Source organism: Trachurus japonicus, chromosome 23 (genome assembly GCF_045865225.1).
Source record: "Trachurus japonicus isolate A0001 chromosome 23, Traja_1.0".
Taxonomy (NCBI): Eukaryota; Metazoa; Chordata; class Actinopteri; order Carangiformes; family Carangidae; genus Trachurus; species Trachurus japonicus.
In genome coordinates this window covers 4,365,698-4,390,939 of record NC_140929.1, presented here as the reverse complement: position 1 = coordinate 4,390,939, position 25,242 = coordinate 4,365,698, and the positions used below count along the sequence as shown (strand labels likewise).

General features: G+C 39.3%; 1 protein-coding gene across 1 annotated transcript in view; it reads left to right on the top strand.

The window, feature by feature from the left end:
• Positions 1–24,618, top strand: part of abcc9 (ATP-binding cassette, sub-family C (CFTR/MRP), member 9) — a 79,349-nt gene extending 54,731 nt beyond the window's left edge. Inside the window, exons 28-43 of the mRNA XM_085769858.1 lie at positions 386–607; positions 680–700; positions 2,119–2,270; positions 3,581–3,650; positions 4,354–4,511; positions 4,782–4,874; positions 5,663–5,765; positions 6,339–6,440; positions 6,897–7,017; positions 10,187–10,317; positions 11,517–11,595; positions 17,648–17,756; positions 20,164–20,267; positions 20,412–20,545; positions 21,656–21,718; positions 24,132–24,618. Coding sequence (XP_085625984.1) covers positions 386–607; positions 680–700; positions 2,119–2,270; positions 3,581–3,650; positions 4,354–4,511; positions 4,782–4,874; positions 5,663–5,765; positions 6,339–6,440; positions 6,897–7,017; positions 10,187–10,317; positions 11,517–11,595; positions 17,648–17,756; positions 20,164–20,267; positions 20,412–20,545; positions 21,656–21,718; positions 24,132–24,269 — 1,800 coding nt within the window. The 3' untranslated portion in view covers positions 24,270–24,618. The remainder of the gene's footprint in view (positions 1–385; positions 608–679; positions 701–2,118; positions 2,271–3,580; positions 3,651–4,353; positions 4,512–4,781; positions 4,875–5,662; positions 5,766–6,338; positions 6,441–6,896; positions 7,018–10,186; positions 10,318–11,516; positions 11,596–17,647; positions 17,757–20,163; positions 20,268–20,411; positions 20,546–21,655; positions 21,719–24,131) is intronic.
• Positions 24,619–25,242: the final 624 nt, after the last annotated feature.

Genomic DNA, 25,242 nt, shown 5'->3' with positions numbered 1-25,242 from the left:
CAGAGAACTCATATTATTCTACAAAAACAAGGAAACGGCTGCTTCTGTCAAAAAAAGAAACATCAATCACAAATAATGAGCCTGAATTTTCTTGAACAAGAGTCAAAACTCATATTTAAGATTAAAAAAAAAGAGGGAAAATCCAAATAAATATTGAGATTTAAAGCTATAGTGCGTAGCTTCTACGTGTCTGTAAACAGGGTTCTTACGGATCCTTAAAAAGTCTTAAAAGGCATTGAATTCATTAATCTAAAAACATTAAAATGTCTTAAATTGATTTTGGGTTTGGTTTGGTTTGGTTTGGTTTGATAGGGGGCGATAGAAGTTACGCACTATGGCTTTAAGGAGTTATGACGTATCATCTCTTCCCCTCTCTTCCTCTCAGGTGTGCTGGTGCTACATGTCCTCCGGTGGTTTCTTCATGGTCTTCCTCATGGTTTCCTGTAAACTCCTCAAACACTCGGTCATCGTCGCCATCGACTACTGGCTCGCTCAATGGACCAACCAGAATGTTACAGAATGTCCGATGTCCAGTGGCACCGGGATCATCAACACCAACACAACCACCAACAGCAGCAGCAGCAGCAGCAGCAGCACGCCGACGCCGGTCAAGGTACACGATGCGTTCAAGGGATCTGAGAGCAGAGTATAGGTAGATGATGTGTAACCAGTAGTGTAGTCTATGTCAGGGGTCTTCAATGTGTTTCAGGCCAGGGACCCCCAAACTAACTGAGAGATGGGTCAGGGACCCCCTTCTATATTGTATAAAACTGTGTTTCATATTAAACTGGGCTTAGTGCCATGTATAAACATAGCTTGTTATTCTGCATTCACTACTAAGCTATTCAAATAATACACATGTTCATATAATGTATCAAACATGCACAGGTGCAGTGAGTAGGGCAGCCATGCAACTGCCATTTATACATGTTGAACTATCCCTTTAACAAGGTGTGTTTATAATTATAAACACACCTTTATATAATTATAAACACACCTTGTTAAAGGGATAGTTCAACATTTTGGCAAATTGGCCCATAGCCATAATCCCTATAGTCATAGCAGTAGGTTTGTTACCTTTAATTGTCGGTGCAAGCTATTTTTAGAACGGCAGAGCAGAGCCGCGAGCTGCTCAGAGCTACGCTACGGAGGCTCAATTTGCCAAAATGTTGAACTATCCCTTTAACTGATGCCCAATGCCAATATCAACAATACCTGTCAATGGCATGGTAATCATGCAGACAAGCTATTCAAATGAAGTTTTTATTTGTGACATAAATGTGGAAACGAAAAAATATTTTAAAAAATTGTCTCATCAACCAAAAATTCCACGACCCCCCTGCAGCATCTCTGCGGACCCCCTAGGGGTCCCGGACCCCCTGTTGAAGACCTCTGGTCTATGTGATACTCAGTTATACTCAGTATAGCCACTGAAAATGTATAAATATTTCAGTATACCCAGTACAACAAAACTATCTAACTAAAGTAAATGTCAGTGGTTCTCAAAGTGGAAGGGTTGACAGGGTTCAAGGGGGTCCCCAACTTTTTCTTGAAATCACTTTTTTAATTATTGTTTAGACTTTTTTTTTATTTTTTTTTTTATTTTTAGAAATGTTAACAGTTTCTTCAAAAAAAATTTGTATTATTGTTTGGCCCTTTTTTTTGAGAGAGAAATGTTCTACAATTTTTTGCGAAATCTTACCACTTTTTCGCTTTTTCTAGAATTATTTGAGAAATGTTACCAGTTTTTTCTCAATTTTTTAAAAACCTTTTTATTTATTTATTTATTTATTTTTTTGTGGAAATTTTACCACTTTGTTCTAGAAATGTCTCTATAATCTTTCAAAAATGTGCGCCTAATTTAAATGTACATTGATGGTTTGTGTATTTCTGGTGTTTGCTTCAAAATTTTGTCCAATGGGCGTCCGTGGTCTAATTTGTGTCAGTTTTGGGGTCCTTGATGTAAAAAAGTTTGAGAACCACCAGTGATGCAACTATGAACAGTTTACCCACCTAAAAAGCAGTGGACCCCCTTAAAAAAATTAGACTACACCACTGTGTGTAACTGTGTGTGTGTGTGTGTGTGTGTGTGTGTGTGTGTGTGTGTGTCAGTGTCAGGACGAGTCCTTCCTGATGGTGTTCATCATCCTGTGTGCGGCCGGGATCACGTTGTGTCTCATCACCTCTCTCACCGTGGAGTTCCTGGGTCTCTCTGCCGCCACCAACCTGCACCACAACCTGCTCAACAAGATCATCCACGCCCCCATCAGGTGCACACACACACACACACACACACAAACAGCAAACAACAAAACACTTATAATAATGAAATGTGAGACCTTAAAGGGGGGACAACTACAGGTGAATAGGGTAAAAATTTTAACTAACAGATATCACCATGGATCTTCCCAAGTTCATCACTCACATTAAGACAAATATTTTTTGTATTACAAGTTTTGTCAAATTTGTTATGTTTAAATATGTAAATGAGGCAATATCTAATGAAATATGCGCTAATTTGCATATATTTCCAGAACAGAAATCTGAACAATGGATAAAGCTACTTTCAAAATTCTTGTTTTATTTTGTTGACATATTAGAGTCAGAAGTTTTTACAGAGGAGGATTTTGGATATCTCTTTTTATCACTTTGTAAATGAGAAAATACTTTCATCAGCCTTAAATTTCACCATGTTTTCTCCTAAATTCACCAAAAGTTTCTCTGACCCGTTTTCTCAAAATTAGTTTTTCCTCAGACTCTGAGCCTGAAATCTCCACTTCAGCAGCACTTACAGACACCAAACCTTCCAGTTTGATCCATTTCTATATTCTGAAGGTTTTTACAGAGGGGATTGTTGATATATCATTCACAGCCTGATTTATACAACATTTTATTACTAAAAACATGGCGAAATTAGATTTTTTTTTAGGGCTGGTGACAGTATTTTCACATTTACAGAGTGATACAAGGAGATATCAACAATCCCTCTGTAAAAACTTCTGACTCTAATATGTCAACAAGATAAAACAAGAATTTTGAAAGTAGCTTTATCCATTGTTCAGATTTCTGTTCTGGAAATATATGCAAATTAGTGCATATTTCATTAGATATTGCCTAATTTACATATTTAAACATAAAATTTGATAAAACTTGTAATATGAAAAATATTTGTCTTGATGTGAGTGATAAACTTGGGAAGTTTCATAGTGATATCTGTTAGTTAAAATTTTTAGTGGTCCCCCTTATAATACCTTAGACCAAAATGAATTGATTTGATAATTATATGTCTATAGCGGTACAATACCCGGAAGCCATCTTGAAAAATTGCCGCAATATTGAATTGTTTGAGTGGCCAGCGCCTTTTTGCAAAAGAGTGACCCATAATCTGCTCCACTATCAGTTTCAGGAGCATTAAAGCAGAGTTTACCCGACATGACAGCTCAGTTTCACACACAGAGATGTCTTGTCTCTATGGAAACAACCGTGACGCGTGTGTTTACATAACTTCAACTTCACTTCAAGTGTCAGAGCTTCAAGAAAACATCCTGAATATTTCCTGTTGATGTTTCTGATTCCCCAGGTTCTTCGACATCACTCCTCTGGGTCAGATCCTCAACAGGTTCTCGGCCGACACCAACATCATCGACCAGGTAACGAACCGGGACCAGTGGACTTTAAAGGGATAGTTCAACATTTTACCAAATTGGCCCATTGCCATAATCCCTATAGTCATAGCAGTAGGTTTGTTACCTTTAATTGTCGGTGCAAGCTATTTTTAGAACGGCGGAGCAGAGCTGTGAGCTGCTCAGAGCTACGCTACGGAGGCTCATGGGATTTCTTGGTTTCCCTCATCAAACTCATCAAATACACAATCCAACAACTCCACAACGCTCTGGTGGACAAGTTGTGACCTGCACATTCACCACGCTATGAGATAATAACACAACGTTACCAGACAGAGTTGTTTTAGAGGGAAATACAGAGACTGCTTGATGAAAAACTGTCCCTGAAGGCAACACGCATCAGCGGTTTTGCATGAATTTCCCTCTAAAACAACTCTGTGTGGTAACGTTGTGTTATTATCTCATAGCGTGGTGAATGTGCAGCTCACAACTTGTCCACCAGAGCGTTGTGGAGTTGTTGGATTGTGTATTTGATGAGTTTGATGAGGGAAACCAAGAAATCCCATGAGCCTCCGTAGCACGGCTCTGCTCCACCGTTCTAAAAATAGCTTGCACGACAATTAAAGGTAACAAACCTACTGCTATGACTATAGGGATTATGGCAATGGGCCAAGTTGCCAAAATGTTGAACTTTCCCTTTAAGGACTCTCTCTTTCTCTCTGTCTTGTAGCACATTCCTCCGACCCTGGAGTCTCTGACCCGCTCCACGCTGCTCTGCCTCTCGGCCATCGGCGTCATAGCCTCCATCACTCCCTACTTTCTGATCGCCCTGGTTCCTCTGGCCATCACCTTCTACTTCATCCAGAAGTACTTCCGGGTCGCGTCCAAGTGAGTCCGTCCACAGTGCAGCTTCTTTTTTTTTCTTTTTTTTTTTCTTTTTTTTGTCCCTTCTTTAATTTATTATAAATTTAGCATCATTTTTCCTGCAGTAAACAGCCAACAGCTATAAATCCAAAAAGTTTCCTGCCAACTGTTTATAGAAAATCAATGTTTTCTTCCTCTGTATAAACTAGAAATAACAAAACCAAGAGATATAAACTCAATCTTCTCTCTCTCTCTTTCTCTCTCTCTGTCTCTCTCTCTTTCTCTCTCTCTCAGGGACCTTCAGGACCTCGACGACTCCACTCAGCTTCCTCTGCTCTGTCACTTCTCTGAGACGGCCGAGGGTCTCACCACAATAAGAGCCTTCAGGTACAACTGGGAATTTATATTATATCGAAACTATTTATAGGAGGCTCAGTCTGAGCCTCTCTTCTTCTGATTGGCCGGCTGTTTTCTGAGTTGATCCAATAAAAAAATAGAGCAGATTTCAGAATAAAAACACTCAGAGAAACCAAATCATGCAAGTTGTTGGATGGATGTTTGGGTCCAGGTGGCAACTACCTTTATTTTGAAGGAGCTTTAACACAAACATCTACCTTTATTTTTAAGGAGCTTTAACACAAACATCTACCTTTATTTTGAAAGAGCTTTAATACAAACATCTACCTTTATTTTGAAGGAGCTTTAACACTTTCATACTTCTATTAATCGTGTTAATATTGCGATGCAGTTGTCAGCGGTTGTGACAGGAACATGGTCTCCTTGTATTTCTGTCTTCACTCTCTTTCCCATCGTCGGTATAATCCAACATTAAACAGCTCTCACGCTTTTTTTCTCCTCTCTCCCTGAGGACTTCCTCTTCCTCACACACACACACACACACACACACACACACAAATATACAAACACTGAGAGACTCACACACACACACACACACACACACAGAAACAATGAATCTGGTGTTGAGACAGTTTCTTGGCAATCACAGGACGGTTCCCATTATCATTATCCACCACTGGTCTCCCTCCAAACGGACTCTGTTTCAGACTCTCTGATAAAAATAAAAAAAAACTTCAAGAGATTCAACTGTACAAATATTTTACTGTCTATAATCTGCCTTTTTTTTTTTTTCATTTCCATTTCTGTTTGTGTTGCAGACATGAGGCTCGGTTTAAACAGCGGATGTTGGAGCTGACGGACACCAACAACACGGCCTACCTGTTTCTGTCTGCAGCCAACCGCTGGCTGGAGGTTCGCACGGTGAGAAAACCACTTCACATTGTTAAAGGGATAGTAGCATTTTTTTAAAGTGGGGTTGTATGATCTACAAATAGCCCCTAAGTACTTTAATTGCAGTAGAAGACTCTCTACACTCCTCCCGTTAGCAACGCCAGCCCATAGCCCTACCCAGAGATTTACAACATACATTAGCTCCAAATAAAAACTGTGTTTTTCCTGCACTTTAAAGGGCTGGAAAAAATGATATTATAGCAAACAATGGAATTGTGTTTTTTTTTTTCAGGTAAAACCTCTTTTAGGCCGTGAAAATAGGCCGTTTCTTTGGGTCCATTCACAACAATGTATGTTGTAAATCTCTGGGCAGGGCTATTATGGGCTGGCGTTGCTAACGGGAGGAGTGCAGAGAGTCTTCTACTGCAATTAAAGTACTTAGAGGCTATTTGTAGATCATACAACCCCACTTTAAAAAAATGCTACTATCCCTTTAATGTTTCATATCATACAGGTTTATTTCGGATACATTGTAAAAAAAAAATTTTTTTAAAGTGCAGCTCTTTGTTCATTTTAGGTTTTGATTTTCATATTTTCCTGCAGGATTACCTGGGAGCTGTGATCGTGCTGACGGCAGCCGGAGCTTCGATATGGACTTTCAGTTACCTTCCCTACGTGGGCCTCGGACTCACCTACGCCCTCACTGTGAGTATTAACTATCACATATCACCTACTGTACGTTTTATCACCAATAAAACATAAGACACGTTATAATCCAACAAATGAATACTATTAAAAGTCGGCAGCGCCTCGGAACGGCTTGTAACTCTTCTCTTGAACGTCTCTTGTGACTTGTTTGAGTTGCAAACACGAGTGTAGTCACATGACCAAACACTCAACAATCTTATATTATTGTAACCACTGACTCGTCACATCAATCGATCATTTAATATGATGAATTGATTTATTTCTGTATTTATTTGTGGCTGTTAATATTTTCATCAAACAGAAAATTTCAGGTGATACTGGTTTAAAAACTGGCACCCTGTCTGACATTAAAATAAACTCTGGAGGAGACTTTTCTCAAAATATAATGTTTATTATTTCAGATTATCTATTAATAAAGAACAATAGAAGCATAAAGCAGCATCATCATTGCAGGTGACCAACTACCTGAACTGGGTGGTGAGGAACTTGGCCGACCTGGAGGTTCAGATGTCGGCGGTGAAGAAGGTCAACAGCTTCCTGAGCACCGAGTCGGAGAACTACGAGGGATCCATGGGTCAGTGATCTATCTATCTATCTATCTATCTATCTATCTATCTATCTATCTATCTATCTATCTATCTATCTATCTATCTATCTATCTATCTATCTATCTATCTATCTATCTATCTATCGTTCTATCTATCGTTCTATCGTTCTATCTATCTATCGTTCTATCGTTCTATCTATCGTTCTATCTATCTATCTATCGTTCTATCGTTCTATCGTTCTATCTATCGTTCTATCTATCTATCTATCTATCTATCTATCTATCTATCTATCTATCCTTCTATCTATCTATCTATCTATCTATCTATCTATCTATCTATCTATCCATCTATCCATCTATCCATCTATCTATCTATCTATCTATCCTTCTATCTATCCTTCTATCTATCTATCTATCTATCTATCTATCTATCTATCTATCTATCTATCTATCTATCTATCTATCTATCTATCTATCTATCCTTCTATCTATCTATCTATCCTTCTATCTATCCATCTATCTATCTATCTATCTATCTATCCTTCTATCTATCTATCGTTCTATCTATCTGTTGTTCGTTCTATCGTTCTGTCATTCTATCTGTCCTTTTTTCCATCTATCCCTGCATCTATCCATTCATCCTTATATCTCCACAACCATTCATCCTTCCTCTTATCCCACCTTCCATCTGTCCATCCCTCCATTCATCCGTCCATCACTCTATAAAACAGCAGGAAACTTGTTCCAGTTCAGATAAAACAAAACAAATAATAATAATAATCTGTCACTGGAAAAACAACAAACCTCCAACATCTGGATGACGGACGAAGATAAACGACATTTAAACAGTCGCTCTGTCTAATTATTAAAATTACACTCGATCTGATCGTGGGTTCGATTCCAAGGCACAAACAGTGACTCAATGTAATGAGCTGTAACTCTGCACTAAGTGTGTGTAAGTCTGTGTGTGTGTGATGTCAATGAGTTCATGCACGTGTGCGTTTGTAACAGTTTCATCTCCGCACTCCAGAAGCTGTGTGTTGCTGCGGGTTTATTATGGGATGTGCTGTTGCTATGGTGAAATACAAATGCAGCAGGAATCTTTTTGTCCTGGCAGCACAGAGAGAGAAGAAAAAAAAGAGACGTTTAATTATCTGACTCGTTATTTCCTCAGTAATATCTAACGAGGCCAAATCAAATCTGACCAAATCCAACTTTTTCAAATACGTGAACAAAAAAGGGAAAAAAATAAAGCGAGGGGGGGGGGGTGCAGCACCGAGACACAGCGGCACAGCTATTTCTGGAAGTAAAAACAATTCCTGAGCTCGAACGATGGCTGGAGGAAGAAACAAAGGAACGAAAGAGAGAGAGAAAGAAAGATATTAGAAACGGATTAAAGTGGAGTTGAAGAGTTTTCCACGTCGTGTTTATTTCCCTCCTCGGCTTTTCCTCTGAACCTTCAGAGTAAACGAGCCGTGAAACCACTTAAAAAAAACAAAAAAAAACACTAAACGATCCCCAAACCCCTGAGTGACAAGAGCACAGAGGGATTTGTCCTCTCTGACATCATGGAAGCTTCCAGAGAATTGATAAAAGTATAAAATCCTCCAAGGTTTAGGGAGGGTAACAGATTAAAGGGCAGAGCCGGAGACTTTCCTCTTATCTCTCTCTGGTGTAGTAACGTGAACAGAACGATGTTTCCTGTGAGTAACCGAGGAGTCACTCATGAGGCATCGATTCACTATTTAATCTGCAGGATTACGACATTTTGATTGAAACACTGTGGAGTATTTTTTCATTTTTTTAGAGAAGATACTGTTGAATTGCATGATGGGAAGTGTGGGGTCCAGAGTCTAACGTCAAACATTTATAAATAAATAAAAGATAAAAGAAAGAATAAAAGAAAATTAGTTATGACTGATCAAAATAAAGACACAAAAACGAGACTAATCAGATTAAACTTCGTCTTTTATCCACTGGTGATGCTCGGAGCGGCCATCTTGGATCGTGAGCCTCAGGGTTACGGAAGTCCCTCAGAGTTTCTAAATTGGAAGTTTCCATCTTCAGCGAGCGTTTCTGATGAAATCTGACCTCTGGGGAACGCACCAGAGGGTTAAAGGTTTCAGTGCATTTGAAATGAACTAGATTTATGTTGTTCAGCTTTTCTACAGAACTTTTGTAAATTGGGAACGAGAAATTGAAATTATCGTCCCATGCAGGAAATCCATTGTCACATTTGATTGTAACAATATTAAGAGAAGTAAATCCGACTTTACTCACATCGTATCACTTAGTCAAAAATAAAGCAGTCGCATTGTGTTTTGTCAAATGGAGAAAGAAATAGTTCTTCTATTGCGTTCAAAACTACAATGGAAATTCAGCTAAAGATGGTTGCAGCTGCATCCCACCATATCACACAGTATGGTTTAATAATACAGCGAACTACATTGATCAAATTACTGATATCAGGATTATCTCTTCTGCCTAAACTTCCCTGTATCACATTGTTCAATAAACATCTGAATCAATAAATAAATTGTCAGACAATCAGTGACAGACATTTAACTTCAAAGGTGACTGTACTAGTATTATTTTATACTGTAGCTATCAAAAAGAAAAAATGTCTAAAATTTAGGCAACCCTTTAATTTACAGGCCGTTAATTACATGATAATAAGAAATAGCCTAGAAATAACGGTCAATTTCATAGTAATGTCATGTTTTTCATAAAGGCTGAAGATTACACATGCTTTTCATGCTTTGAATTTTTGGGGAAAGGCCAGAATTTTTCTCCACGAAGTCCTTGATATTGACCAATATTTCTACGCAATCAATTGTTATTTCTATTTATTACAATTACTATGAAATTGACCGTTATTTCTAGGCTATTTCTAAACATTATGATGACGATAGATAGATAGATAGATAGATAGATAGATAGATAGATAGATAGATAGATAGATAGATAGATAGATAGATAGATAGATAGATAGATAGATACACTAATAATGTTTCCTTCAGTCGACACTGAGCAGACACGGTTGTGTTTATCGGCTCCATAGGCTCCATAGGCTCCTCGCTGTTTACACTGTCTCACAGGACACAGCTCTGTTTTCTGCTGCAGAGGTTAACGGAGAGTTTAAACAAGACAGAGAGAGTTTAAACCTCCCCCCTCTCTCCCCTCCTCCCCCCTGCAGACTCCTCTCAGGTGCCTGAGAACTGGCCTCACGACGGCGAGATAAAGATCCAGGACCTGTGTGTGCGCTACGACCCGATGCTGAAGCCGGTGCTCAAACACGTCAACGCCTCCATCCAACCGGGCCAGAAGGTAATTAACACGGCGCTGCGAGGAGAACGGCGGTGGCGGCACGGCGGCGTGGTGGCGCAGTGGGCAGCGGGGGAACAAGTTACAGATATCACAGCTTCATATCGATCGTTTGTGGTTTTCACAGGAAGTTAACAAAAGTTACACAGGTTTCTCTTCAGAGAGTCAGTTATATTTTATTTTATTATAGTTTTTTTTTATTTTACATGAAAGGTAATTAACACACTGTCATTGGGAAACAAGGACGTCACATCGCACTAATACGACAAAACAGTGACGTGTCTGTAGGTAAAAACCAATTAAAATCATGAAAGAACATTTGATTTGATTTATATAACAAGATAAATTTGAATTATTTATTTCCTCCTCAAAAAAACACAATCTGTCTTGACTGTGGAGTTAAATAAATCTGCTGTTACAAGTGTAGTAGCGTTTTTTCAATAATTGATCTAACTAATATTGTCTTTTATTCCATTTTTCTTATATATATATTGAAGCATAAACACATTTTTTCCCCATATTTCTTATCCTATATATTTATAGATGTATATATTTATCATATCTTTATCCTCTTTATTCTCTATTGTTGGATTAACTGTAACTAACACACTATAACCTCCTGGGGATCAAGTAAGTATCTGATTCAGATTCTAGTTCTGAAGATATGAGGTTCACTTTGTTAAATTATTCACTTATTTATTCATTTTTTATATATATTTTTAGATTAATGCTCTTTAATGGGCACAACAAGGATTTATTCCAACTCTATTGTTCTGTATAACGACAATAAAAATATTCTACATGATTTTATTCTATTTTAATAACATAAAGAATCAGATTAATTGTGATTTAATCAGTTAATAAATCATTTTCCATGTACAGTGTTTCCCATGAGTGGTTTTTAATGATAAATACTTATGTAAAGAGCTTGTTAAGTTATGTAATTTGTCTTTAGTCACTTGTTATTTCATAATTAACAGTCGGAGTCTAAACTGACGAAGCTGTGAGTTTTGTTGAACTCGGGACTTTTACTTTGAAGTCGCAGCCGCGTGTCGGCATTAAACTGCGAGTTGACACCCGACCGACGACCACACACGGCACGTACCCGTCGCCCGCTGTTCTCACGCAGGCGTCTCATGTCTCACCGCCGTGTCACCGCGACGACAGCGATTATTATTGACCGTCTCGCTTCTCCCTGTTAGGTGGGAATCTGCGGCCGCACGGGCAGCGGGAAGTCGTCCCTGTCCTTGGCCTTCTTCAACATGGTGGACATCTTCGAGGGTGAGTTCCTTCTTCTTCTCTTAAAGGGATAGTTCAAGATTTTTGGCAAATTGGCCCATTGCTATAATCCCTATAGTCATAGCAGTAGGTTTGTTACCTTTAATTGTCGGTGCAAGCTGTTTTTAGAACGGCGGAGCAGAGCCGTGAGCTGCTCAGAGCTACGCTACGGAGGCTCATGGGATTTCTTGGTTTCCCCTCATCAAACTCATCAAATACACAATCCAACAACTCCACAACGCTCTGGTGGACAAGTTGTGACCTGCACATTCACCACGCTATGAGATAATAACAGAACGTTACCACACAGAGTTGTTTTAGAGGGAAATGCAGAGACTGCTTGATGAAAAACTGTCCCTGAAGGCAACGCGCATCAGCGATTTTGCATGAATTTCCCTCTAAAACAACTCTGTGTGGTAACGTTGTGTTATTATCTCATAGCGTGGTGAATGTGCAGGTCACAACTTGTCCACCAGAGCGTTTTGGAGTTGTTGGATTGTGTATTTGATGAGTTTGATGATGAGGGAAACCAAGAAATCCCATGAGCCTCCGTAGCGTAGCTCTGAGCAGCTCACGGCTCTGCTCCGCCGTTCTAAAAATAGCTTGCACCAACAATTAAAGGTAACGAACCTACTGCTATGACTATAGGGATTATGGCAATGGGCCAATTTGCCAAAATGTTAAACTATCCCTTTAAATGTGTTTATGTCATTAAAGTAAAAGACTCTTGAGTCTCTCTCCTCTGAAGGAGTTCCCTCAGACTCTTGACCTCCGTCGGTCTCTTGTTTTGGTTTATTGTTGTCGGACGTTTCCTCTGATCCACTGACAGGATGAAGACGATGCACTCAGAGTTAATAGTCCTGTTGGACAGAAGGACACTAATACTGTCTAACACTTCATAACATGAGAGACCTACAAGTGTCTTCTAGTACAAACTTTTTCATTTTGACGTTTCGCTGTCAACTTTGGTCGAAAGTGGCGACTTCAAACTTTCTGTCACTTTTTTTTTAATGCTTTTCGACCAAGTTGAAGCACATTTTGAGTGCTAGTATAGAATATAATTTGCATAAAAAAGGAATAGCTAGAATAAATAACATTAATAATGAAATAAAACAAGAAGAAACACACACCGTACATGAAACAATCAATATGTTCATTCTTTTATACGTAACACAGTCAAATGAACCCTGCGACCATGAAGAGTTCAACCAAGCGAAGGCTGATTACATTACACGATGTTTGGGCGCGTTGTAAACAGCCGTCAAAACGCTGATGTGACCAAACTCGTCGTATTAATCCACAAACTGAAAATAGTCGCCAGCAATGAATGAGGTTAAAGTCAAAGTTTATTTATATGAAATCAAAACAACAAATATGAAATAAAGTGGGAGTAAAACACAACAGGAAGTGAATGTCAAGCTGAACTGGGACTGAAAGCCAGAGATAGTGAAACGAAAAGGTTTGACTAGAAATGTCGACCTTAATGAAGAAGTTGATGCGATTTAAAAGCAGAAACAGAAGGAATCGTCTATGGAATAAAAATAATATGTGTTTCATTATCTATATTAAGTTAAATTCAAGTATTGACAAGTTAAATTTAGCAGCGACTTTGTGGCGATGAAGCTGAATTCAGAGAAAACTGCTCTTTATTTATAGAAACACTTGAGTCTGACAGAGACAGAGTTATTTAAACTCAGGTGTCATGATGATGTGTTTATTTCTGCTGCGTTTGGTTCTTTTGAACTCTGAACATTATCACCCTGTAGTTTACTCCTCCTCTCCGACGTCTGAAGCTTAAACAATCGTAAACGTTTCACAGCTCTCGCTCACTGTGGTCTGTTTAGTTCTGCTCCTATACATCCAGACATTTAGGGCTCAAGTGTTTACTCTTTTACTGTGATCTCACCGGAGGTCTCGTCATGACATCGCTGTGTTTAAAATTTTACACTTTTAAAAAGATCCACACATAGTCAGGAAACCATGTGACAGCAGCAGAGTCTCCCCAATAAGGTACATATATGTTAAGATGAGGTTAAGTAAAGTAGTTATTTATTCAATCGGACTCCATTTAATTAAAATAACTAAGCAACATTTTGGCAAATTGGCCCATTGCCATAATCCCTATAGTCATAGCAGTAGGTTCATTACCTTTAATTGTTGGTGCAAGCTATTTTTAGAACGGCGGAGCAGAGCCGTGAGCTGCTCAGAGCTACGCTACGGAGGCTCATGGGATTTCTTGGTTTCTCTCTCTACTTTTAGAGGTAAATGCAGAGACTGCTTGATGAAAAATTGCCCCCGATAGTAACGCGCATCAGTGGTTTTGCATGAATTTCCCTCTAAAACAACTCTGTCTGGTAACGTTGTGTTATTATCTCATAGCGTGGTGAATGTGCAGGTCACAACTTGTCCACCAGAGCGTTGTGGAGTTGTTGGATTGTGTATTTGATGAGTTTGATGAGGGAAACCAAGAAATCCCATGAGCCTCCGTAGCGTAGCTCTGAGCAGCTCACGGCTCTGCTCCGCCGTTCTAAAAATAGCTTGCACCGACAATTAAAGGTAACGAACCTACTGCTATGACTATAGGGATTATGGCAATGGGCCAATTTGCCAAAATGTTTAACTATCCCTTTAAATATTGGTGAGAATTAATAGTTAAATAATAATAAGGACATAACTCAATAGTCACAGAACAGGTTACTGATAGGTAAAGGGTATCTGATGACAGATCCTTCACTACTACGAAACGATAAAAAACCGAGTCAGATTCATTGAAGCCGTGTCTGAGTGGACGGGCTCTCAGATTCCCCAGGGAGGGGTGGGGGGGGTTAAGATAATAAATAGAAAATAAGAGCATTAAAAAACTGAACAATTTCTGCTTCATAAACAGTTTATTTTTTTCTGACTTTTCACTGAACTTTTATTGTGAACGTTTTACGTCACCAAACCTCTGAAAGCCTCGATGCAGAGAGAGAGAGAGAGAGAGAGCTGCTCGTAAAAATGTGGAAAACTCTGACAAAGGAGGTCACAGGTTTCTTCTCTGTCAACAAACCCCAGGACAGAAAACAAAAACAAAACCAACAAACTCACTCAACAAAATGTGAATGTGTGTGAATCCAGAGCCTCGTGTTCGTCCTCTTAGTTTCCACTGATAGAAACTTTAACGTTTTATGTTTAAAACCTTTTTTTTTCTCTCAGAGATGTTAGGAAACTCTACACTTCCTGTTTTATTTTGAAAACCTCAGGGTTGTGTTGTAGTTGTGTTGACGGCAGGTGGACGCTCATGTTCGATTCCCATCCACAACAAATTACTATAAGTATTTAAATAGTTTCTTTTTTTTTCTTCATTTAAATCTTCTTTCATAAAAGATGCCTCAGAAACACGTTCAATGGTTTTAACACAGTCAGATTATTTGCTATTTGCAGTAAATACGGAAGAGAAAAGACATATAGGTGACAAGTAAAAAGAATAATAGAGATTTAAAAGATAAAAAAGTGCATCATTTACAGGTGCTCGGGCAAATCTGACGTAGAAAAGCATGCACATGGACGATCACCTGAGATAAGCAGTGGAGAGTTAATTAATGCGTAAACACGTCATGATAAGGGGCAAATATTAAAAACATAAAATGACAGGAAGTTAATGTAAAGCTCAACTTGGAGATAGTTGAAGGAAAAGGTTTGATTAGGTTTTAAATAATCTGCAATAATTAGAAATGTCAACTTTTATGAAGAAGTCGATGTGATTTAACAGCAGAAACAACACGTTTTCTTATAAAACAAGTTATTGTTTGTGGTTTTTCCCTCAAATAGAAAGAAAATGCATTTCATTTTCTATATTAAAAGTTAAAATAAAGTATTAACAAGTTAGTTTTAGCAGTGGATTTAGTTGTTTTGTACAACAGTGGGGATCGAGCGATGTCAGTCAGTCCAAAAACATACATTTCTATTGTAGTTTTATACTTTTTCTTATGAAATTCCTTTTATTTCTTTCAGTATCTGTTCACCCCTGACTTTTTTCTTTACTTCTCCGTTGGATGAACAGAGTTTTATCTTATCTTTTTGAAGAAGTTGATGTGATTTCAGACGTCACGGTGGTTTTAAGTGAAACAGGACTGGAGGTAAATGTGACGTTGAGCTTCGTTACAGTCGTGTGTGTTTATGTTGGACTTTATGTTTATTGGAGGAGGTTGTAAACTCTCTGCAGGTCTGAGTCCAAACGTCTTTTTGTTCTTTTAAAGACTCGACTCTTCTATCAGAGGAGTCAGATAAGGCTGTGTGTGAGCTGCTCTCCTCCCGTCGTCCTGTTCAGACTCTGGATCTTTTCGTCTTTTTTTTTTTTACTGTAATGTCTGAAAACGTTCCTCTTTTTTTATTTATTGGATTTTTAAATCGACTCGTAATCGTATCGGTGTGTTTGTTCTCGATGGGACGATGACGACGGCTTCCAGACAGATTATTCGGACGAGGATGAGATTACACAGTCACTTTTTCCATTCACACACACACTCTCTCACACACACACACACACACACACACACACACACACAGCTGGGCAGACATTTCATTTAACTGTAAATTAAGACGTTTGTTTCGGCAGCGTTTCCTTATAAAGCAGTGGAATAAAAGCGGAGCGGGCGATATCTCTCTGGACTGAACCGAGAGGAACATTTATCATAAACACAACGGAAAATATTTATTCAAGACGTTTCGTATAAGATTGTCTCATTTTTTTACAGCACGGACAATGAAAGACAGAGAGCAGGGGAATATTTGAGTCCAGACTGACGCACAAAACGTCGACAGTGTGCTGATTGTACAGGGTTATTGATCAGATATTGATTTTTAAACCGTGTATAAACACATCATTTAGTTGTAATGGGAATAAACTGTAAAACCGAAGTGTTTGTTATTGTATCAGAGTGCTGTCTGGTCTCTGCACCAGGAGGTTTATGGGTTTCTGGGAGATATGAGGTTTAATTAGAACTGCAAAGAGAGAGCCAACATTGCTTAGTTAATCAATTAATCAATTAATGAATGAACGGTAAAAACAATAAAGTGTTGGTTAGGTTTGTTATCTGTCTATAAAGTCCTAAATATTTATGACACGATACAATACGATACGCTACGATATGATACAATATGCTACAATACACTATGATATGATATGCTACTATATGCTACGGTACGCTACGATAAGATACACTACGAAACGATAAGCTACGAAGTGGTACGATACGCTATGGTACGCTACAATACGCTATGATACGCTACACTACTATACGCTATTACGCTATACTATATGCTGCGATACGCTATGCTACGAAACCATAAGATAACGATACGCTATGCTACAATAAGATACAATAAGCTACGAAACGATACGCTACGATACACTTTGATACGTTATGCTACGCAACGAAACGATAAGATACGATACTTAACTACGATACGGTACGCTAAGCTACGATACGCTAAACTACGATACGGTACGTTAAGCTACGATACGGTACGCTAAACTACGATACGGTATGCTAAACTACATTACGGTACGTTAAGCTACGATACGGTACGTTAAGCTATGATACGGTACGCTAAACTACGATACGGTACGCTAAACTACGATACAGTACGCTAAACTACGTTACGGTACGCTAAGCTACGATACGCTAAACTACGATACGGTACGCTAAACTACGATACGGTACGCTAAACTACGATACAGTATGCTAAGCTACGTTACGGTACGCTACGCTACGATACGCTAAACTACGATACGGTACGCTAAACTACGATACGGTACGCTAAACTACGATACGGTACGCTAAACTACGATACGGTACGTTAAGCTACGATACGGTACGCTAAACTACGATACGGTACGCTAAACTACGATACGGTACGTTAAGCTACGATACGGTACGCTAAGCTATGCTACGCTACGATACGATATGATGACAGAAGAGTCATCGCCAAAAGGAAATTCTTCCCAAAGGAAAACTCTGTGTTTATTATGGGATTTACATTGTGTGTTTTTCTTCTTCTTCCTCTCCTCCAGGTAAAATCATCATCGACGGGATCGACATCTGTAAACTCCCTCTGCCGACGCTCCGGTCGCGGCTCTCCATCATCCTGCAGGACCCCGTGTTGTTCAGCGGATCCATACGGTAAACACACAAACAAACAAACAAATACAGATTTCACTAAATCCCTTTTGGTTCCATCTGCTCACAAACAGGAAAAAACTTCCTGTTTTTATTATTATTCCTGTGTTAGTTAATTTCTTAATCACAGAGAGTTGAAGGAAAATTAATGAATAAAAGTCCAGTGAAACCTGAGACATGAAGTAAAAGTCAGACTCTTCTTCCTCCTCCTCCTCTTCCTCCTCTTCTTCCTCTTTCTTCTCCTCTTCCTCCTCTTTCTTCTCCTCCTCTACCTCTTCTTACTCTTTCTTCTCCTCTTCCTCCTCTACCTCTTTCTCCTCCTTCCTTCTTCCTCTTTCTTCTCTTCTACCTCTTCCTCATCTTCTTCCTCCTTCCTCTCCTCTTCTTCCTCCCCTTTCTCCTCCTCTTTCTTCTCCTCTTCTTCCCCTTCTTCCTCTTCCTCCTTCTCTTCTTCCTCTTTCTTCTCCTCTTCTTCCCCTTCTTCCTCTTCCTCCTCCTCTTCTTACTCTTTCTTCTCCTCTTCCTCCTCTTCTTCTTCTTTCTTCTCCTCTTCTTCTTCCTCCTCTTCCTCCTCCTCTTCTTCCCCTTCTTCCTCTTCCTCCTCCTCCTCTTCTACCTCTTCTTACTCTTTCTTCTCTTCTTCCTCTTCCTCCTCTTCTTAGTCTTTCTTCTCCTCTTCCTCCTCTACCTCTTTCTCCTCCTTCCTTCTTCCTCTTTCTTCTCTTCTTCTTCCTCTTCCTCCTCCTCTTTCTTCTCCTCTTCCTCCTCTTCCTCTTCCTCCTCTTCCTCCTCCTCCTCCTCTTCTTCCTCCTCTGTGTGTTTGTGTTACTGACTCTGTGTTTGTTATAAAAGACAAAGAGCATGTGCTGTTTGTTTGGACAGATACGCTGCTCCAGATAACTGTGTGTGTTAGTGTGTGTGTCTGAGTGTGTGTGTGTGTGTCTGTGTTAGTGTGTGTGTTAGTGTGTGTTAGTTTGTGTGTGTGTTAGTTTGTGTGTTAGTGTGTGTGTCTGTGTGTGTCCCGGCTCTTGTTTATGTGAACGTAATCCGGGGTGAATGGTCGACAGTAACTGTTTCACACTGTTGTCCAAGACGTTGCTGTTGTATTGTCACACCGTCTGACCACACACACACACACACACACACAGACACACACACACACACACGTCATTTAACATCTGGACAAAACTTTATTTAAATTCAGTAAAAGACAGAAACTGGAGGATGACTTCATTAGACTTTGGTGGTGAAAAGTCAAACGTCCAGTTTAAGGCGACATCATCATCATCATCATCACCAGAACTCCTGTAGGAAAAATCCCTTCAACTCTTCCACAAATGTTCCCTCACACGCTGTCGTTATGTAACGTCTTGTGGACAAACAGGGACGTAACGTAACCTGGAACTAGTCCGAGCGGCGGCGGCGGAGGGATACGAAACCCAACAAAAACAAATCAGAGATGTTTTATTTGGTTCGTTTTCAAAATACAAATCTGAGGCTGGAGCTTAAAAAAAAAAATCATGTTTCAACTGAGAATCTATGAAAATAAGAGGAGCGATAGAAGGTTTCTTTCTTTTTTTCTTTTTTAATGTTTTGATTTCGTCTTGTTTAGTTTAGAGCAGCCAAGAGGTAATAATAACTGATAATTGATCACTTTTAACTGCTGCTGCTCTGCTCAGGATCTTAAACCTCTGTGTTTATTTCACTTTGTTTCACACACCTGCTCCTCTTCCTCCGTCTCTGTCGCCATGGATACATAAACCTGACTGTGTCATCGTCAAGTTCTGTGTATTTTTTGGGACCACAACTCTGCCCCAACTTGAAAAATGCTAATGCTAAATCAACTGATGACAGACAGAGTTGTTTTAGAGGTAAATGCAGAGACTGCTTGATGAAAAACTGTCCCTGAAGGCAACGCGCATCAGCAGGTTTTGCATGAATTTCCCTCTAAAACACCTCTGTGTGGTAACGTTGTGTTATTATCTCATAGCGTGGTGAATGTGCAGGTCACAACTTGTCCACCAGAGCGTTGTGGAGTTGTTGGATTGTGTATTTGATGAGTTTGATGAGGGAAACCAAGTCTGAGCAGCTCCCGGCTCTGCTCCGCCGTTCTAAAAACAGCTTGCACCGACAATTAAAGGTAACAAACCTACTGCTATGACTATAGGGATTATGGCAACGGGCCAATTTGCCAAAATGTTGAACTATCCCTTTAAAGTAACATCATATTTCTATTAGGTTCACATACATTTTCAATAATAAAGTCTCAAAATTACTCAACTTAAATTGCATGTTACTGACCAGCACAAGCAAAAAGTCATGGAGAAGCAAAACCTCCACTCATCATCCACATTCAAAGTCATCATCTTGTTTTTATTTTATTTTTATTTTATTTTAATTTTATTCCCAGGTTCAATCTGGACCCAGAGAGGACGTGTACGGACGACCGGCTGTGGGAGGCGCTGGAGATCGCTCAGCTGAAGAACATGGTGAAGGCTCTGCCGGGTGGACTAGGTGACCACAGGACGCCTCACACACATATAGATTAGTGTATTATGTAATCACACTGATTGATTGTTATTGTGTGTGTGTGTGTGTGTGTATGTGTGTGTGTGTGTGTGTGTGTGTGTGTGTGTGTGTGTGTGTGTGTGTGTGTAGACGCGGTGGTGACGGAGGGAGGGGAGAACTTCAGCGTGGGTCAGCGGCAGCTCTTCTGTTTGGCCCGAGCCTTCGTCAGGAAGAGCAGCATCCTCATCATGGACGAAGCCACGGCCTCCATAGACATGGCCACGGTGCGTCCTCGTCTCCGTTACATCACATTATAACAGAAATAATTATCTTTTTTAGATTTTTTTTTTTTTAGATTTATTTTGCACAGTTAAAAATACACAAGTAAAAGAAATAATTTGATATTTTACAGAGCTGGAAGAGGCGAAAACTCAAAGTTAACAATAAGATATAGTAATGTGATATGAAAAAGAAAACAGGACATACAAATGAAGAATCAGAAATATATAAATTAATTTAATTAATAAAAGAAAAATCATCATAGGGAAATTACACAAAGAGAAAAAAAACAATCAAAATATATGAATAACAATAGAAGAAACAAAAGAACAAAGTGAATAAACAACCAAAAAAATAGTTTTAAGGAGATTACACAAAGAAAGTAAGTGTGTGTCTTTACAAGAAGTTTCTGACATCCTTTGTAATCTTTTACAGATTAACTTTTCTTTTTTCAGTCAGACAATAAATGAAGTTCTAAAATGATGTATTATCAATATTCTGTCAAGAAACTATGTGTGTAAAGCACTTTGTGTTGCATTCCCATGTATGAAAGGTGCTCTATAAATAAAGATTGATTGATTGATTGATAAAAGAAAACATGTCAAATTGAAATATTTAATAATAATATTTCATCTGTAAAGAACAATAAATGGCACATTTATTTCTTAATAACTGTTAAAAGTGCTTTACACTGCTAGTTTGACACTATTCACTATACACACACATTCACACACTGAGCTATTTTGGATTTAGTGTGACACTTTGGGGGCCGGGGATCGAACCTGCAACCTTACGATATGCAGAGATAAACTGTACTGTACCAGAGGACTGACATGAAATAAAACTAACAGAAAAACATGTCACTATAGGCTTTTAATGTAAATAATGAGCAATAATGATGATGAAATGGAATAAATGAATAATTAAAATAAGTAAAAAATAGGATTACAAAGTGTAAAATTAGTTACAGGCCATAGAGAAAATATAAAAATGTTAAATATGCCGTTATAAATGAATTATATAAGACCGACTCTCAGCTACTGTGTCATTATTGATAATAAATTGATAATAATCACTTTAATTAACACGTTTCACACCTCTTTGTGACCTGGCAGGAGAACATCCTACAGAAAGTGGTGATGACGGCGTTCGCAGACAGGACGGTCGTCACCATCGCAGTGAGTCTCTCCCTCTTCTCTCTCTCTCTCTTTAACTTTATAATCAAATAGAAACGACGACTGTTTGGACGTTTAATGGAGTCGAGTTCGGTCGAGCAGCTCTGAGTCTCCAGGTTTGTTCAGTGGTGACAGACGAAGGTAAATAGTGATAGACTCCTCCTCCAACTCCTCCTCTTCCTACTTCTTCTTCTTCCTGTTTTTCCACCTGCACCGTAGTTAAAGATCCAGATGTTCCAGATGTTCTCAGTGTCCTTTGACCTTTCTCTCTCCTTTTTTCTCACCTTTGTGATTCTGTCTCGTCCCGTTTGTTTCCTGTTCTCCTCCCTCTCTCCCTCTCTCCATCTTCTTCTCCTCTACTTTCTTGTTTTCTCTCCTCCTCCTCCTCCTCCTCCTCCTCCTCCTTCCTCCACCAGCACCGTGTGTCCTCCATCTTGGACGCCGAGCAGGTGCTGGTCTTCTCCTCGGGGATCTTGGTGGAAAGCGACTCTGGTCCGAACCTGCTAGAACAGGAGGAGAGCCTCTTCAGTGTGTTAGTGAGGACTCACAAGTAGACCCGGACCGGCACGGACCAGTATGGACCGGTTCGGACCGGTTTGGCTCAGCTCCGTCCTCTCCTGCTTCAGTCTTTTCTCCTTTTTCCACCCGTTTCCTGTTTTTTCTTCCTCTTTTTCTTCATCTTTGAGTCGGTTCTGGGTCTGGTTCTGGGTCTGCTGACACCTCACTGCCACTGAGCCTGGTTGGTACCAACAGATGCTGCATGCTCCATGTGCATGCAGTGCAGTTTGGCCTCAGTCTGCAGAGCTGTGACTTCATTCATGTGTTAATTATGCTGAGTTTGAGAACAACTCCGATCCGTTTAATTATTTTTTAAAGGGACAACGAGGAGTTTCTCCATCGGCAGAACGAAAAATTCCGCGACAATAAAAAAGTCTCACGTTAATGTGGATGAATCTACACTACCCACACTTGTTAATGGGCCCATTTTCGATAAATACTGTATATAATTTTGTCTCTATCGTTATTTTGTTATTATTAGTGGTGGCGGAAATGCTGGTCGAGCCGACCAGCGTTTCTTTACTTTCGGTTTTGCGGACGCTGCCCGGCGAGTCATGAGAATAACGCCGCCGAATCGCCGTTTATGGTGGGAACTACGACGGTATGTGATCGTCTTCGAACCTCTGACTTTAATTCTTGATGAATGAAAACATGAGTCTGTCTTGCGCCGGTCAAAGAATTTCATGGTGTGCGGAGGCTCATAAATGTAGTGAGAAAACGCTTCGTTTTTCCAAAACTCCTCGTTGTCCCTTTAAATTATCTGTTTGATTATTTTTAAAATGCTTCTTTTTTATAAATTGTTTTTGTGTCCTTTGTAATGTTTTAATGCCTTAGCTACGTGAAGCACTTTGAATGCAAAGTTTGTCCCGGTCCGACATGTTTTTGGTGATTCTGGCGTCTCGAACGCTTTGAGGCGGGAGATTTAAAGTTCCGAGTCGTCTCGAACGCAGCATTAGATTAAAGACGAAGCTGCAGCGTCTTTAGGATCAGATCAAGGGGTTTGTTCTTGACTTAACTTAACTGAAGCCGGACTGTGGCACAATGAATTCTGGGTAAATTAAGAGGAAAAAATGTCAGACCGTCTCTCAGCTCCTGTTGCACTCAGCAGTTATGAGGACGTTTTACTTTGAAAATCCAGGAAAGACAAACCTCCACAGTGATGGATACCACATAAGAAAAATGTGAAACCAAAAAAAGTAAAATCAGGTTTTACAGTCTCTAAAAACATCTTTTTTTTTTTTTTTTAATTCCTAATGTTGAACCAGGTCACAACTGGAGATTTAGTTTTTAGTTTTTCCTTCCAGTTTCACATGTGAAGATCAAAGTAAAAAAAAAATCAGAGCAAATAATCCTGTTTGTGTTTCTACTGGATCTGAGGAATCAAATTAGATTCACAGAAGATAAAAAGGAAAGAAACTTCCCTGGAAAAGTTCTTGCACAAAACAAAACAAACAAACATCCGACAGCGTCACATGATGAAGAAGCAAATCACGACATTATCTCACTTTAACACGACTTCCATGAAGAGTGTCAGACAAAAAACACCAGATTCCAGCCACTAAATACTACTGACTAAAATAAAACTGAAATAACCTTGAAATCTGAACTAATGAATGAAAAGATCAATTTGACCAGTTTAGAGCTGAATCACTGGACCAGAGCATGTTGGACAAATCTGGTTTCTCTCTGTGTTTGTGGTGGATTTATGTTGTTGTTGTTAACTTTTTGTCCACAACTTGACCGTCTATGTGTTGTGTTCATGTTGTATTTGTGTTTATATTGTGTTTGTGTTTATATTGTGTTTGTGTTTATATTGTGTTTGTGTGTGTTCATATTGTGTGTGTTTGTGTGTCTCCAGCACCGAGTCCACACCATCCTCACGGCCGACCTGGTCATCGTGATGAAGCGAGGAAACATCTTGGAGTACGACAAACCCGAGACTCTGTTGGAGCAGGAGGACGGGATGTTCGCCTCCTTCGTCCGAGCCGACATGTGAACCCTCAGATCGATCGATCAATCTATCAATCAATCAATCGATCAACTCCTTTCTATCGTTTAAAGGGAGGCGGAGCTGAGACGCTGCGTTGAAGACGATAACACACAAACACACTCTTGTGTTTTCAGTGGATCTACGAACTCCGTCAGTCTCAGTTTGAATTTTTCAGACAGTGTCTTATTTATCAATACAACCGATCAACTGATCATCAGGTCCGTTAATTGGTTTTTACCAGTTTCCATTAAGAAAAATCACAAAAGCACAGATCAATAAACGGATCAGCAACAGTTTTAAAGGTGTAAAAGGTCAAAATAATCAGAAATAATAGAAATATATCAAAGATAAAAATTGATGATGCTGATTGAAATGACTCCATCATCGTTAAATGTTGATTTGATGTTGTTTATGTGAATGGCGGCTGACATCTTGTTTGTTGAGTTGCTAGGTAACAAAAATCTGAAGTCTTCCAAACGTTTCCTACAAACACAACAACTCGTCTTTCTTGACAAATTAAAACACAAACCAAACATCTGCTCGACATCACAGTGACATTAACTAACGTCCTGAAACCTAATTTAAAAAAAACAAAAAAAAAACAGATATGAATAAAGTTTAGTGAGAAATTTTCAATTTGAGTGTCTTCCTGGTTAAAGCAGATATCAGTGGAATGTTTTTGTTAATATAAGTCCTAAATAGTCCTATTTTCCGTCAGCAATCACTTACATGAAGTATTTCAGCCTAAACACGAGTCTCTCCATCACTCTGCTCTGCTGTAACCCGAGGAGAAAATTTTCCTTGTGGGATACAAGTGTTATCCAATGAGGGGAGAGAACGGCATGAAGGGCTGTGTGTGCAGCCAAGGGATGCGCGTGAATGTGGTGACGTAGCACGAGGACCAATTGATGCCTGACAAGGGCGGGGGCTGCTAACTCATGGTGCGTTCAAGGAAACTCGTACTTTGTGTTTTTCCTTC